At 38.8% G+C, this 17,484-nt stretch overlaps 1 protein-coding gene across 1 annotated transcript in view; it reads right to left on the bottom strand.

Moving 5' to 3' along the window:
• ARHGAP18 (Rho GTPase activating protein 18) overlaps positions 1-17,484 on the bottom strand; it is a 69,209-nt gene that overhangs the window by 19,063 nt on the left and 32,662 nt on the right. Inside the window, exons 3-8 of the mRNA XM_059833864.1 lie at positions 17,078-17,313; positions 13,965-14,037; positions 8,303-8,472; positions 5,891-6,056; positions 3,106-3,197; positions 374-451 (exon numbers count right to left, since the gene is read on the bottom strand). Coding sequence (XP_059689847.1) covers positions 374-451; positions 3,106-3,197; positions 5,891-6,056; positions 8,303-8,472; positions 13,965-14,037; positions 17,078-17,313 — 815 coding nt within the window. The remainder of the gene's footprint in view (positions 1-373; positions 452-3,105; positions 3,198-5,890; positions 6,057-8,302; positions 8,473-13,964; positions 14,038-17,077; positions 17,314-17,484) is intronic.

Below are 17,484 nucleotides of genomic sequence, written 5' to 3'. Positions count from 1 at the left end.
TACCAGAGAAAAGCTTCCTCTTGGGGTAGAAAGACTATGTATGAACTGTTCAGATGATTAAGCTGGTTCAGGGAAAAGGCAAAAGGCTGGAAAGCTTGTGTCAAGAATTAATGAGATTTTGGCACAACTGAATTTGAAATGTAGCCCTGACTCTCCTTCAAACTTGAACTCCAGTCTTCTCCCCAAAACTATACTGAATGAGACCACCAGCTTTCTGGCTAATGTAACTCAGTTTTCTTTATAAAGAGATTTTCCTTTCCGTTTTTGAAGATTCTCATAACAACCTGGTCTTAAAATACATTTGTATAACAAAATCAAATCAGCAAACACAGGTAAGTTTTGGGGGATGTTGAGAGTTTGTGCAATGTTTTACCTTTACTCTTGTTGCAACTCCTGGTATTCTAAGAAGTCCTTCTGTTTCCAGAGTTGCCTCTTCTATCTGGGCAATCAGCTGTCAAACACAAACCAAATTGCATTAACGAACACACAATTAAAAATTACTGGTAGATAGTTCTGATATATTGGAGCCTTTATGTATGTATGTGTGTGTATGCATGCATTTGTGAGTGCACATATGTAACAAGCAGACACACAAACACACAGTATACAAATGGATTACAGTTGTAGACGTAGAACAAAACCTTTAATATGGCTCTTACCTGTGTTATGAACACTATTAAAGAAGAGTTTGTCTATTTTATCAAAAAAACCCCTGTATTTTTTTAGACCACCTTCAAGTCTCCTCCAAAGACTGAAGCAGGTTTTTTTCCAAAACTATTCTGGCTTCAAAAATAAATCCCAATTATGACCCTTGTTAAAATGTCTCCGAATCAAAACAATTAAGGTAACATTAGAGATACAGTACTAACTTTCTCACAAATACTCTTCTTTACAACTTACCAGAGAGGAACTAATAATTTTTAGGCTTTAAAGAAGCCTCAGTTTTGCAAATACTGGCATTCTCCTAACAAAATCAACAGTTTGCAATCCAAAACATGGCTTAGATAAATTAGTAGAAATTCTGTAAATGTAATTAAAACACGTATCATAAATTCTGCTTCTCTAAAAGATATGCCTAAAGTATTCACTGAAGGATGGATCTAAGAGTATTCAAAAGAAATCTGTAAACGTCAAAAGCTGATGACATCATTTTAGCAGAAATGGTTCTCACAATGTTAGATACCTTCCTGTGCCAACTCTCGAGTAACAAAACTTATGCAACACAGTTGTGTTTTCTCCAGTTACAGAAATTAAAGGGGGTTTACCTACCACTGTATTTATTTAACTGATAAGTGCCATAAAAAAGATCAGACAGAAAAAGCCACAAAGTTAGAAAACAGCACTAAAGGTGTCACCCTGGTACATTTTCCTTGGTTAAAAAAAAAAGAAAAGAAAAAGTGCTAACTGGCCGCATCCAACTCTCACCATACTCAGCTTACACCAGAGCAATGGCTGCCACTCTTATCTGTTGGGCACGAAGATGCTGTGGGCATTTTGTGTGATTTGCCATCATCCCCACGTCTACCTGGTGGCACTGCCGGTGGCCACGACTCCTTCGCACACACTCACTCACAAGTGCCCCTTTGGCAGGCAGCAAGAGGTGGCCGCTGGCCACCACCAGCCTCCTGCCTATGGGAAATCCCCTCTTCGCCTCTATCGGGGCTGCTTTGCATGGCTTCATTAGCAGGCCAGAGACCTGAATTACTATCAGCAGAAACTTCTGGTGGAGATACATGGATCGGTATTACCCTCAGATTTTCCAGTCAGAAAACCCCTAAGCTAAATTACATCATTATTTTTAACCATAATTCCTCAATGAAATAAAAACTACGTGCATTTTTTAATAAAAGATTTTTTTTTTTAATTAAGCAGCCTTTCTATTATCTTGGTTTGTTTCATTTCAGTCATAACCAAGGTAAATTTAAAAAGCAGTATGCACAAAAATGTTCTTTCTTGCACTTTATATAAATCCCCTATTCTTGGAAAGCACATGCTGTAGAGAACAGGCAGAAGAAATGGGAAACTTTTTATTTTCGTATTCTCATTTAAAGAAAACCTGTATGCCAAATGACATCTGCACCTTGCAAAACAAATCACATCTGTAAGCTAGAAATATTTACGTAGAATGTTCTTCCTGAAGAACTATGCTTACTATGTTGCTAGGATAGCACAGTGATGAATCACTTTTTGTCCTTTGATATCTTTTTTTCTAGACAGCATCTTTCCCAGAAATGTATTTTTATGATCCTGAGGAAGTGATTTCTGGCATGAATGACACAGCAATAGTTTTGAGCGAGTGATGCAAAACTACTTTGAGTTTTCTGTTTCTTGAAAAATAACAAGCAGGTCCCCAAACCTACTGAAACACTAATGACACAGCACTGAGTTTCTGTCAGTGCTAGGACAGGTCCACCCACTGTGATCTCTCCCTTCTCATGCAATGAGACCTGCTATGCATGGGCAGTAAATCAAGGGTCTCCATCATCTTTCCTATTATCTTCCCCATTACCATGACATGATACGGGCCAAAGCATCCCCCCACGTACTAAAGCACCAAGTCTTCCGGAAAAGGGCAGCTGCCACCACCAGAGGCAGTTACCCAGCCTGATGCCCACTCCCTAGCTGCCTGCCTCATGGCCGAAATCACTTCTGAAAGGAAAAAAACACTTCCCAGAACAGTAGGTTCAGCCTGTGGGCCAGGGATTGAGAATTTCTACAGAATTTCAAGTATTTGCTCTGAAAAAATAAAGGGCAGGCCTACTGATGATGAAAGTTACACCACTGTTACGAAACGGAATTTGGCTGCAGTGGGTTCTTACGCTGATTGTCAGTTTTCACAGGCTTATTAGCAAACTTGCCTAAACCATGGAGACCAGTTGTAACAAAAAAATGAACTTTATTCCTTTAACTCAAAATATGTCTGAAGCAAAGCAAAGTTTCATATTTACTAAATTAATAAGTAAAGCTGCAAATAAAAGTTACAATAACTTTGATTGATTAGAGTAGCATACTGAAAACTTGCTACAGAGAGCAAATAAATCCAGGATAAAATGTTATTTGTTTGTCATTTGCTGGTATGTAACAAGTTGACTTGTTCGTGCCTACCTTTTGAAAAATCAGCGGTATCTTGGTTCCTGGCACCTTCTTCTGATCCTGTTCCAGTAAAACTGACAGTGGGACACCAAACAAGCCAGAGTCTGAAGAATAAAGCAAAAGAAACTGAGATATTATCCACATCTCTTCCAATACATGGGATAATGGCATAAACCACATTTTTGAAACGATAAGCCTATTCAGAGCTATTGACCTTTTGTTCAAAGTGCTTGAATGTCTTTGTCAATCAAGTTATTACACAAAGCATTCTGGCTAAAAGGATTGATTCATCTCTTCCTTCAGCCATAAATCAGAAGTCTTCTGTTTTGACTTCAAATTGCCATCCACACACTCTGCAGTACAGTGAAGCAAACTGCATAAATGAACCATCTGCATGGTTCTGGTTTGCAGAATGGGTGTGATGATGACCCTGCAATGCAGATCTTCATCACTCAATGCAAGTTATTATAGTTAAGATGCAAATGACTTAAGTAAAATATCCAGAAATTTGGCTACTAAAATGAGACAGATGTAATTATCACCCAGAGTTACTCTGAACACTTCTCTCTATGAGGGTTTTGAAAGAAGAGCTTTTCAGCCCTTTTGCTTTTGTATTATACAACACTGGCAGGATAGCAAGATCACCACCTTGCCAAAGGTTGTTTGCCTTTTTTTTTTTTTAAATAAAAGCAAAAGTACAGATAAGTCTAGGTTAGAAAATGGTCTTTACAATAGTGCTAAGGCAATGCAAATTAAAAAAAAAATGGAATCTAGTCTCAGTTAATCTAGCCGTGATGCAAAACTAGCATTAGTCTTCAAGTAAATGGGACTCCCATGTGTTTATGACCCAGCTGAATAGAAGTGAATGACCATTAAAAGAGCTATACTAGTAACTACTAACGCCCAGTTTGCTGACATGGAACTTCTCTGTCAGAAGTACTGATAATTGCTGTTTGTGACATTTTTCTGAAACAGCATATAACGCTACGTGTAGCTAAAAACTCCTGCTTGGTATGATGCCATACCAATACTGAGCACAGAACAGCTGTAATTACTAAAAAGATGTCAACCCTTGTGGGACTGTGATATACGTCAAAGAAACATCAGTTTCAGTACCAAATCAAGGAGTTCTTGTACCTCTATCAGCATAAAAAGTCTACCTATAAAATATGTAGAGACTCATACATACGGTCAACATCTATACCCCTTAGTTTTATCATCATGAAGAGCTTGTCAGTAATAAAAGTTTCTACTGAGATGAAGTTGGAGAAACAAACTGTAGGAGGTCAACAAAAAGGCAGAGCTGGGCACAGCACAACATTGCACAGAAGAATTGTATTTTCATCGTCTTCATGTACTCAAGCACAAAGGGGAACAGCCAATAGATCCCCTGTTGTATGAATCAATAGGCCGAACAGCACTTCAGAAGTGAAGAGGTGAGGGTCAGGTAGAGTAACAAGGCACTGAAGACATTACACTGCAACAGCATATTCGTTTGGCAGAAAGGGTGACATGTCATTGTGTATTTCCTAAACATTTCCATGCGTCTAGCCCATCATTTTTAACTTTGGGAAAAAGAGGGGGTTTAATCAATTCGATGTTTTTTATGACTGCGTGTCATTCACATAATAACGCTCTAAGTGAAATTCAATTAACAATACATTTGGTAAGAAGAATCAATGAAAACTAAGACCCAAAATACAAGAGAAGAAAGGGTTTTGTCTCTGTTTATTAGTGACAGCACAAGCACTTCTGCAAGAAGAAAATGCATTTAAGGGATCAAGGTCTCATAGATGTTTCTGTGTATGCCTTTTGCATTTAAAAAGTTATTTTCTACTACTGTAAAGCGAACAGCATATTCTGAAGAATCTATTGTACCTTGCTGTATATCTCTCAACCCTCTCTGTTGCTTTCAATTATTTAAAGTGAGCTATTGCACTGTCACATTCACTGAACCTTGACAACAGGGTTTTGGCCAAAGCAGGCTTGTGATTAACTGGGAACACATTTCAAGCTCTTGTAAAGTATTTAGCAGAAGCCAGAAATACAGAAAACACACAAAGCACTGAAAACCTCTAGCATCTTGAAATTGGTTTCCATGTGCCCAATGTTCCCAATTATACATATGTATAATCCCTGACTGGCTGTATAATCCCAATGGCTTGCAGAGCAAAATGACATGTCACAGCTGTCTCAACATCCTCTGCAACAGCTCAAACCTTCCACTTAATATGATGCCACTCAGCATAAAAACTGCATTATGGCCTGAGTAAATACTGGATAGGCAAGGCCTATGTGGCACAGGAAAGTTTGTACCAGACAGAAGAGGAAAACAGGTGACAAACACTCCCAGCATCTCCAGTCAAGGGCAATGAAAGCAAAAAAGTCAGGTAGAAGTAGCACAGGAAAGCAGGAAAAGAATACCCACAAGGAGCACATACACATGCCCTCCCAATGAATACACCAGCACATACAAACTTCTGTGAAGCAATTCTTCCTGCACAGCATGCTACTAAGATAGTTCCCCTTCTTCACACCTTGGTTTATACCTGCTAGGTGACTCACCTGAGTTTTAACTTCAGACAGAGAGCACAGTGCTGTAGCTGAAGTGACTGTGCAAGAACTTGCTTAAAGTGTGCCTTGAGTTAAGGCTTATAATTAAACGCTGCTCAGGACCTGTGTTACTATTTATATGTTAATATGAATTTTCTGATGGAAAATCATAAAGATCTGGATGCATTTGTTTTATTGGATTAAAACAGACCCTTTTGGTTCAGAACATGAAACACCGACTCACCTTTGGTTTTGATTTTTACAGCTTTTTGCTGCTTGAATTCTGTCCCAAGTATGTCATAGAGAGCAGTTAATTCAATCAGTGCTAAAGAATAGACTTTCTTCATGTCCTGAGAGGCCAGGTCACCGATCTTTGTGGTACCTGTTTTGTCTTTCGGTAGCCTGAAATTCTAAAAGCAGATATTTGCAGCAGAGTGAATAATTCAAGTCATAACAAATTACTTAGCTCAAAGGCTGTGCTTCCTTCAGGGCACAACCTTTCATCATGAAGCCTGCTGTTACTGACTAAATCACACGAGAATCCCCCAAATAGGTTGAAAAGCAGATGATCTTAAAATCATAGGGGGATTTAGGTTCCTAGTGACTTCTGGAGGTCATCTAATTCAACTGCCTGCTCAAAGCAAGGCTAAATTAGAAGTCTGATTGGGTTGCTTGTTGCACTGTCCAACTGAAGTCTGAAAACTCCCAATAACCTCTGTGGGCACCCGTGCCAGTGCTTAATGCTCTCATGGAGACTTTTTTTTCCTCTGCAAAACAGAATTTCCCCTGTAGTCACTTGTGACTATTGCCTCTTGTCCTTTCATTGTGCACCTCGAAGAAGTGTCTGGCTTTGTCTTGCTTGTAACCACCCACCACCACCACCATCACCTTCTGCATCCTTTTGCAATTTATAGTGGTGGAAATGGCTGTCCATGAACAATCCTATGCATGTACAATGAGGATAGAAATCCCTCTGCACTTAATGCACACAAAGTAACATATTTGCTGCCTTATAAATAATAATAAAAGGGTTCCCTTCTTAGGGAAGGGGGATCCTTAATTACGACTCATTTCTACTGCACTAAATGCTCAGAAGCTGCAGTCAGAGACCAATATAAGGAATCGAGCCAAGAGGGTGAGGGAGAGGGACTTCCCAGCTCACAGAGCTTTTTAACTCCATCTCTCACCAGCAGGCTTCTAAGCAAGACTCTTGCCTGTGCCTAACATTAGCAGTGTGCATGACTCAAAGCAGGATGGTTGACAAGACTTTCTTCCATTTGCAAAGATATATTATACTCCAGAATTATTTTCTCATCCTGTACAAACCCAGCAATAGCACAGATGAATTGGTGGTTATCGTATATGACTACAAGGGCACATACTGAAACATAAACACAATTTACAAATTGTAGATATATAGTCAGTTTCCCACCTTGAGGTTTCATTGACTTGCACAAACATATATGTTTAAAAATAGCTGCCAATGACGAACGTGCAACAAATACAAACTGGAAATAGGTAACTCCCTTCCTTTTCCTATCATTTTGCCACTCCTTTCATCACTGAAGGAGAAATCCCATAGCCATGTCTTTGAGCAATCCTTCATAAGCCTAGCTAAAAGTATAGCTAAAGTATGTATTATGCATATATATATGCATCTATACAGAAGTAAATTAGAGTATAGCTATCATTTCCTTGTTATAGGCTGCATTAGAGAAATATTACTCAAACACTTTAGAATCCATTTCTAAATATCCATTAGTGTCTGGTTTATAATGTTTAAACTAGGATACATGGGGTAATTACTATTTGAAGAACTGCACATGTCCTTATCTAAATTAAGTGTTTGAAGAACTGTGAAACATTATTACTTCAGACACTGTGTTTACTCAGACATGTTTGCATACACTGTTAGAAAAAAAAAACAACCACATTTTTCACACCAGTCATTAGTTTACAGGTCATACGTAACTGTGTGTTCATGAACTGTTAGGTAGAGAGAGATCCTCAAAGAGATGCCTGAGGATCAACAACAAAATGCCTTGGATGATCTTCTTTTGTATTTATTTGGATTCATGCAGAATGAACCTTTTTTTATTAAGAGTTGGAAAGTAAAACTGAGCACAAACTAATCCTTAACTTCCTGCCATTTGACTTTAGACTTCTATAGACCATTCTGTTCTTCATTCTCATCCCTCACCTATCTGCACTGGATAACTGCACAAGGTTTCTACAGGCTTCCACCAATCTTTTTTAAATGACAACAGATTTTTATTACAGAGGTAAAGTATCTCACCACAGATAACAGGAAAGGGGCTGAAAATAAATGAAATAAGGATACAGTTTGTGTACAACTACCACTAAGCCACTATTCCAGCTTAATATTACCAGTCCATTATTACCAGTCCATTATTCCTTACACATAAGACTGCATTTTTCCAGACAGACAATGACATAAATAGGCATAAAAGTAGTTACTTCCATATTACTGAGAACACTATTCCCAAAAATGAGTTATTCTGAGAAGGTCTATCTTCACAAAGCTGGATCTGACAACGTTCTTCTAAATCTAATTCACCCACTATCAGATAAATATAATCCAAATAGTAACACTAGTAAAAACAAAGAATGAGAGCAATAAATAGGAAACACCTACTGGGAGAAGAGTGTCACCCCTTCCACCCTTGCACATTTTGCCTACTGAGCAGTCTCTGAGATTAGCTGCCTGTTCTGCAAATGGTATCTCCAAATTGATGTCAGTGTCCGAAAATGGCATGTCTTCAAGCGGGCTCTTCTGCTCATCAGTTCCAAGACTGCACTTCAGACCTAAAAACAGAGTAGAAAAAACTAACAATCAACAGCAGCACAACTGAGCATCACTCAGTGCATGAGAGTAAGTTTAAAACCAAGTAGATGTTAATGCTGTGCAAGGAATGGACTTTCTGGCTGCAAATTCACCTATTTCTGCATTTTTTATGTCAGTTGAAAATTTAGCTTCTTATAAGGGTCCATCTTTTATAGTTTTTCTTGAATAATCCTGCCAAGGCATGGGGTTTTCTCCTATCTATTATGAAAAGATAGAGCAATCCACTTCAAACAAACAGACTCCCAGAATCTTCGAGAGCCAAACAGCTTTGGTATCAGAAGTTTCTTGCCATCAAACACTTCCCAGCCTCAAAGACTGTAACATCCTGCAACCAAATAATCAATTCTTTCTGCTTTTAAAATTTCAAAAGCGAAAGAGAATGTTTCCTCTATGATCCAAAGCATTAACATCTGGGAATAACAGGCAATACACAGATCATGGTTTTGGGTCAACAACCCTGTCCTCACCTCAGTCTGAAGAGTCTAGATTCCTCAAAACTGTTTGGACATGTTTCCATGATACAGGGAAGGACTAAGTACACAACAATGGCCTTACTTCTCTTTTTTTGTTCCTTAAAGGAATCAAACACTAGAAAAATTTAGAACGTTTTTTGGGTTTTTAAAAAAAAAAAAAAAAAACAGAAGGAAAAAAAGGGAGAGGCAGTTCTGCTTTTAGAAAAAGAAGTAGTTTAATTTCATAGTACATCAACCATTGCTTTTCAGTCTGAAGTTAAAATACATCATGAAAGAAGCAAGAGGAAAATTATATTGTAAGTAACACTATTTAATACAAAGCATCAAAGACAATTTATCCAGAGAAAGATTCTGATCTCTCCACCATCTCTCTCATGATGTGGTACTTCTTAAAGGATACATCCAGGACTAGGTTCCCTGTACAAGACATTACAAATACCTTGCAAGTATTTGTGATGAAATTCAGACTTTCTTAAAACCAGCACAAATATAAACAAATCAATCCTGCTCATTTCAATGGGACCATAATTCTGCCACTGGCTCCTAGGCACAGGAGACTGCAGCCTGTTCAAAGCTAACATACTCTAAGAGCAGGAAAAGTGTGATGGAAATGGACATGAGTTGAGGAGGAGAACCATAAGCAGTGCGTATGCTTTGGGATATGAGTATTGTGTAACGTAATAGATTAATTTCTTTACACTACTGTGGGACATTTTTCTATGGCCTGGAATAACTACACTAAGCCAAGCCAGAAAAAAATTCCCAGAAAATAGTTACAGCTAGAGCAACATTCGACCTTGAAGCAGGGGAAAGGCTGCAGACAGGCTGATTAAGGGAGTAGGCGTCAGGAAAGTGCTGCTCCACATTGATACTTTCAGTGGTCTGCAAAAGAGCTGAGCTGCAAGCACACAAACCGAACAACATATGAAGCACCAAGTTAAAAAAAAAAAAAATTTACACCAACTCGAAAATTTTTCTGAATAGTGTCTGCATCTAATTGAAAGACTATACACAAAACAAGACTATCTTGTATTCTTTAGAGTGAGCCCTGAAAATGACCTCAGTCTGCTGCGGCCAAACTCAGGGGACCTGATAGACAGGCAAGTGGCTGCAGCCACCACAGCCACTCTCTGGTAGGGCACAGTGCTTTATGCAACCACTCCCACGTCAGTGTAATTGATCTAGAGCTGAGACACTTCCACAGAGAGAAGGTGGATTTGAGCTAACATTTTGACTCTACTTACAACCAAGCAATGCTGTGAGAAGTAGAATAAAACATTTCCAAATTTTGCCTTTTGTGTGTGTTACTCACCACTTGCTCTTTCCAGAGTGGCTTCTGCTCACTTTCCATAGACCCAGAAAGATGCCTGGGGCATACGCTAAAGATTAAGCTGATCCTGAAACTAGAGCTGCTCCTTTGGGTAAAGAGATACGTGAAACCTCAGTAACCAAACATATCCAAGGTCAAATTCATCCCTGGCTTCGATCTTTGGCCTCCCTGTGTGTATATCTGTATACATCATGTAAACTATTTAATGCAACTGAAATAAAGGAAACAGTTCCAGTCTCCCTCAAGACTTTTGTCATGTTAATGTAGCCTATACGTGACCTACATACTTCCTACCAGCCTGGGAAGGATCTGAGGTTAACAAACAATAATGCAGTAGCTCCTATTTCAGTCCTCTGGTCATATGAAGGTGCTGTGTAAAGCAGATGTCTTGCTAATGGTGTGCACATTTTAAAAAGCCTGGAAATGCTGCTGTTGTGGGGAGTTTCTACTTGGTCGTGCAGCCTTGCTCCTACTGTCGTGCGTTCGTTAACTAGGAAGCAGCTGGAAGAGGAAGCAGCTTTGGTGTTCTGCCAACCTGCCAACTGCATGCAGTATTTCATGAGAGAAATTCAAGTGTGATACAGAAAAATGTAAATATTATCTATAAGGATGTGGAAACTGTATTTTACAATAGTCATGTACCCTGTCCTTGGTTCACAGTGCTATTTAAAGATCACATAAAATGATGGGAATTCCTCAGGAGTGGGGTATGGATTATGTTTTGGGTTTCTTTTAATAGGACATGGAAATGTCAGAAGTGTCAATCTTGCTATTTCCTGGTTTTGCTAGAGAATCTAGAGTATACCCTGATGGAGCTATGCTGATAGATCTTAACTTGTAACTGGAAAGGTAGAATGGTTGATTTTTTTTTTTGACTGACAAAGCATTTCTCTAAAATGCTAATTCATAGATGATTTTAAATAGAAAATAAAAAACCTTGTAATCTTTTCACTAACACTCTATTGCTCCAGCCATAGATTCCTTATTTATCATGTAAAATGAAAAGCAGAAACAAACTCTTTAGTTAAAAAATACAACCACGTTTCAGTCTTCTTCCCTATCAAGAAGCAAATATTACAGCTCTTTTCCCTCATGTTACACATAGTACATGCAATTCTTTCATCCATTTGCCAGATCATTATGCTTTGAGGATGCCCTTACACAGAGGTTTTATCTAACATTCTTCCCCTGTAGCTGCTAATCCTCTGTATTCAGAAGGACAACTGCAGTCCCACAGTAAACTGACTTTTGCTGCTCCCCTATTTAAGCTAATGAGTATTTAGCTTTTCATCTGCTTTATTCTTTCCTTTTTATTTCTTGAGACGTCTCAACCAACACAGTTATTTACTCCTTTTCACAGGCATCCAAAGGAATTACTTTTTTTCTTTTGTATCTGTTGAACATATTGCTAGCTTTGAAGGTCTTTAGTGAGTGTTATGGATTGTTAATATGATAAAGTCTTTTGACAGCTTAATACATGATTCTGAATTTTCTTTGCGTTTCATGTAGACATGTTCTGTACCTACAGGAAATAAAGAGGTGCTTAAAGCCAGTAAGTGGGGGTCCTACCAAAAAACCTCAAATACGCATCTACCAATAAAAAATCTTGGGAACTCATTAAACTGTTCTGTTTGAGCAGGATCAGGCAGAAAAGAATAAAAACATAATGGTTTTGTATTATTCCCTAAGTTTGCTGACATTGTTGAGGCAAGAAACAAGGTGTATTGGACTGGCAAGAAAGGAGGAGTGAGCACAGGTTCACACAGCCCATGTATGCTCTAAGGGCAAATCATTATCATCTTCAGTCTGGCAGAAGCACTTGGGAATACAAAGTTAGGAACAGAGTCATCACCTTTGGAGAAGGGCCAAACAGAGTCATACACTCTAACAGTTTAAAGACATCTCAATTTACACTCTGGTATTTTTTTATAATGTCTGATATGATACTCATATTCTTCAGGTAAAACTGGTACTACTTCTCTGTCAAAGGGGGTTTCCATTTTAAAATAATGTCTTTGGATTCAGATTTCATAAATATTTAGTATCTCTGAAATATCAGGCATTGTTTACTTTTGGCCTTAAATTCATTCACTGTTTGTATAACACTAATTTGCTCATCATTCTGGAGGAAAGATCACAGCACAGCACTGAAACAGGTGCGGTGCTTTTAACACCACCGAATTCGCATGGTTTGACTGCAAATTGAACTGATTTTTTCTTCTTGCTCCAATCTTGGGAGCAGAGCCTACTTTAGCTTGTTGACAAGAGCAGAAGTGTATCAGGATGTAAGCAGGCTGCATTTGCCATCCACATCACAATCTGTGCTGAGGAGAGCTAGCATATGGGATTTGCCTTTCAGAACTTCCCATTTCTGAAGGGTTCATCAGGGCCAGTGGAAAAAAAGAACCAGATGTGATAAAAACTCCATAATAATTGCTTGGTAATTTTCCAGCTCTGAATCCTACAGTGCAGTTTATTGACACAAGCACCAGGCATCTCTTCCTTCCTTTGTGCTGAACCAGCAGTCTGGCAGTCCTCCCAATTTTTTACTGTTCTTACTGGAGAGAGGTTTGCTGAGAGTGAGGGAGGGAAGGTTTAACAGCATGTCTGGAAACGCACAGATTTGGTGATATTCAGGGCTGGTTTACATTCACCTCTCCCACTTCAACTTCCATGCACATCCTGTATTGTATGTTGCTGTTTTCTAAGTCCAATTACAAATTCAGTAACTTGTAGTAGGGAACTTGATTTGCCTGACTATTTAAGTGGCTATAGGGTTCAGTGTAACACCTATGTGCTATCCAGTCCCCCAGAAGAAGAAAAAAACCCCAACATACAAACAATGCAGAATAGTAATGCAGTTTCTTAAAGCTTAACTGGCTGCCAGTTAATAGCCTGATCTCTACAGTGATGGGTATGGTGGTATAACAGACGTGCTGCAACCCCGACTTTGAAGAAACCTAAGATGATGCAGGGCAGCCACCCTTTTATTATTGGACCTGAAGCACAGCAGAAAGCTTTGAAATAAAGTCTTTCATCAAAACTCATACTCTCAAAACAGAAACTATGGAATCAGCTAAGGACTTCTGTGATGCTATGTCCTACCTGGCAGTGAGAGGGAGGGGTCTTCCATGGGTACTGCACCCCTCTTGTGTAATCATGCGCTGTTGAACACAACCCAGTCTTACACACACAGAATGCTATTTCCTTTCCATTTTCCCTGAAAAGGTAAACAACTTTTTTCTTCCATCCCTGTTTTTTCTTTCATTTTGAGTTGTTCTCTCTTGTATGCACTGATGAGCTTATCTATAGTGCTTCATTTCCTGTACTGTACAGCAGAGATAAACCAGAAGGGATAAATTAAGGATCAGGAAAGACCTAAGCATAAGCTATGAGAGGAGACTTCTCCCAGATGACTCAATTATAAGATGATCACTGGTAGCAAACAAGGTTTCCCAGATGGCTCAAAGGACACTACCTACAGCCACACTTAAAAATTTTACACCACAACAATGCAGGCCAGAACAGGTTTCTTGTAAGAAGCTACTTGAAATACGGACCTATGTATTAGCTTATGTAGTTGAAAGCCTACAAACCAAAAGGAAAAAAAAAAAAAAAAGAAAAAAAGAAGACAGTAGTTTGGCATTACCTTTTGTTCCATCTTGTATTTCATTTTTGTTTTCACTTGTTCTCACAGTTGAGGGTTGACTTCCATCACAGACCTAAGAAAGGAACAATAAATATGCATGCCTATAAAAACCAAATGCATGGTTGTAGAAACTTTGACTTTGTGCAGGATTAAAACATACTCCTGCAATTCAGGGGTATGCAGAAGCACACCTGTGTGTTTCAGTAGAAAACCCTTTGCCAAAGTCTAAGGGGATCTGAAATCTAGGTAATTAAAAAAGAAGTAATTAAGACCATTCCCCCTGTTCCTAAAAGGCTAAGTGGGTATAAGACTTAATTTTCCAGAGTTGCAAAGAAAAAGAAAATGTAGTCTTTGACCTGAAGCCATAGTTTGCTGTGGAAAGGATATGGAAAGGGAATCTGGAAGAGTTGTTTTGACTGACTCAGTCCAAATTCCTTCCTCTTGCAAAATCTCACATGGTTGCCTCCCCTACAGAACAATCCCATCCCTTCTGCAGGGTGGCCTGACATTATTATCTGTGCTTACAGCTTAGATTCCCAACAGCAAAACTAGGACACTTCAAAGAGACAACAAAGCAGGAAAGGATTTGAACCATCTTCTCCTTTCTACAATGCTGCACTACCCAGTCTCAAGACTTGTCACATTCCATAAACTGGATGACACCTACTATAGAAAAACATATTTCAGAACATGTAGAAAATCTATATCCATATATATATATATGGGTATACATATACCCATATACTGTTTTACCCACGATTATTTTTATTATCTTTTTGGCAACTCAAATCAACAACGAATGTTTAGCACTCTGGATTTTTAATTGTATTTTACTCAAGCACTGTGTAACTCCATACTTACTGAGAAAAAAAATTCACATTTTAAAGATTACTCCTATGAACACAAATCTGTATATTTACTTTTTTTTTTTTTTAAATCATGGATCTTGAGAGGTGGAAGAAGATAGCATGACTGCCCAGAAAATTATTACTGCTTCACAGAGCAATACAAGCAGACTGGGAAGCTGTCAAGGTACCAAAAGTCTAGCTTCTCTTTGGGAATATGGCAGGAAATTTAGTAGAAACATCAACACAATTGTTGCATTGATGCAAAACATCAATGCTATTGTTTTACCTTTCCTCCTGCTTTCCTCCAGGTGAAGGGAGGTTACAGGATTTTCGGAGGCTATTATTAAACTGGAATGACTTCATACAGCTGCAGATGGCTTCAGTCCTCTTTTGTTACATAAAAAGCTTTCTAATGATGGGAGAGTAACAAAGCACTAAGACAAGTTACCTAGGGAGGTTGTAGAAGCTACTTCACTACAGGCTTTCTGTGACAGATTAGATAAACAACCACAAGCAATGATTTCTGCGTAATTATCTCGTTTTGGAAAAAGGAATGCAGTGTAGGTTTGAGGACCTACTCTTCTATTATTTTATTTCAGTCAGGGAGACAGGTTTAGAAGGATTCTTTTTTTCCCCAGTTATTTCTGTATTTAATAAATATTCTAACTTTCTGTTTTATACATCTTAAATGGCTACAATCATTTGTCTGTTTGCATTACTTCTCACTGATGTAATCAATATCAAAACATTTAGTTTAAGAGACACAGAAGTCTACTGAACACTGTGACATATGATTTTCAAACATTACAATATGTAGCTTAAATACAGGAACGTATTTCTTGTGCTTTACTGAAATAATATACTTGAAAGGGAAATTATACTGCTTTAAGCTATAAGATATTTTACCTAAATTGCTCTGCTATTAGATCTTGTAATTTTTAGGTGTAGTCAATTCCAAATCAGATCCCAGAAAGCTTTTATGGACTTAATATCCCTTCTGCAACCACATGCAAAGCAGAACAGTGAAAGGGAAGTTGTGCCTCCAGAACATACATTTGAGCTTACAAACTCCACCCACTACATTTCACTTCTACTGAATTTGAAAGGAGTTGCCAAGGAGAGGAAGCTGTTGGGGGAAGGAGGAAGTTAAATCCCCTCAAAATTCGCCATGCTTTCCACTGCTGCTACTACTGCGTTGAATGGCAGCAGCAGCAATGAGAACGAGGGACTGGGCTAAGGTCAGGTAAGCTAGCTGTGCACTTCCATCAGGTCAGAGTCTTCTTACGGCTGAAGATCTTGTTTCTTTTGTGGGAGAAGACAGGACCCATACATTTCTCCACAGAAGAGAAATTCTAATCATAGTCTCCATTTCCCTCCTTCCTCTTTCCTGCGTATGGGAGAGGAACTCTGCCATTCGATACCCCATGAGAGGAAATAGGGACCCTTCAGGAACTGTTGGAGCAACTTCCCACACACAGTTTAACAACACACACAGGCCATGGGAGTTAGTACTGGGTCTAAGCCCCCAGCTGACAGGCATAAAGACTTAGCCAAAATAGAAGAGGTTAGGTTGATATCTCTTTTTTTTGCCTTTTTTTTTCAAAAAAAGAAACAAGAGCACCAGTAAGAGGTACTGTCCCCTATCTGGCAGACACCTCAGGATGGCTGCAGGGCACTACCACCCAAAGATAAAAGCAGGCTTTTGGTAGCTCTTCGGGTGATTGTTGTCATCAATTTTGCATCTGCACTAAAATTAATTAAGATTAGTATCTTGACCATGGAGTGGTTGTTTTATTACCTTTAAGTAATACGAGGTATTCAAGGAGCGTGTGGATATGGCATTGTGGGATGTGGCTTGATGGGCATGGTGCTGTGTGGTGTGGGTGGGTTGTTTTTGGTGTGGGTTGTGGTGTGTTTTGTGGTTTGTGGGTGGTTTGTGTTTTTTCAGTGTTTTTTTTGTTTGGGTTTTTTTTTTGTAATGGTTGGACTTGATGATCTTACAGGTCTTTTCCAACATTAGTGATTCTGTGACAATATACATACTTCTTTCTGCATACTAAAATTGCTTAATGCAATGCCAAGTCTGGACCAATGCTATTCCCATATATTCAGTAAAAAATTTCCTTGGAAATTAGTGAAAAGTTAGACACAAATCTTCTGGAAATATCCCTTTTGTATCTGTGCATCCCTCTCCTCTCCCTCCACCACTACATATCCCTCCCTTCTCTCTGCCAGAATCAAACAAAACAACGGACAGGAACTTACTTTTCCTTTTGAGTCATTTTCTAGCCTGAAGATATCTCTGACATCAGGAATCTGGTGCTGTTTATTTTTTTTCCTCATGGTTTGTGTGACAGTCTCTACTCGCTTTTCTACCGCTGCCTTCTGGGTTCGGGTCAGTGTGGACAGAAACACCACACTTTCCAGGGAGTCGCCAGAGCTCTCGCCAAACAGATTTGACAGACCTGCCTCCTTCAGCCATTCTTCTTCCAGCTCTCCCTCTGAGCAAGGTAAAGAGGAAAAGTCATAAATGTTGGCTTTTGAGTACTGTTAAGCACACTGGATGTTAATAATATGATCTAGTTAATGCAGTTCACAAGGAAAGTACTAAGGGGATCCACAATTAAGAACAATTACTTACACTATCATGACTTGGAAAAAAGCTATTGTTT

The sequence above is a fragment of the Gavia stellata genome, chromosome 2 (assembly GCF_030936135.1).
Source record: "Gavia stellata isolate bGavSte3 chromosome 2, bGavSte3.hap2, whole genome shotgun sequence".
In the NCBI taxonomy this organism is placed as follows: domain Eukaryota; kingdom Metazoa; phylum Chordata; class Aves; order Gaviiformes; family Gaviidae; genus Gavia; species Gavia stellata.
This window is presented reverse-complemented; position numbering and strand designations above follow the sequence as displayed.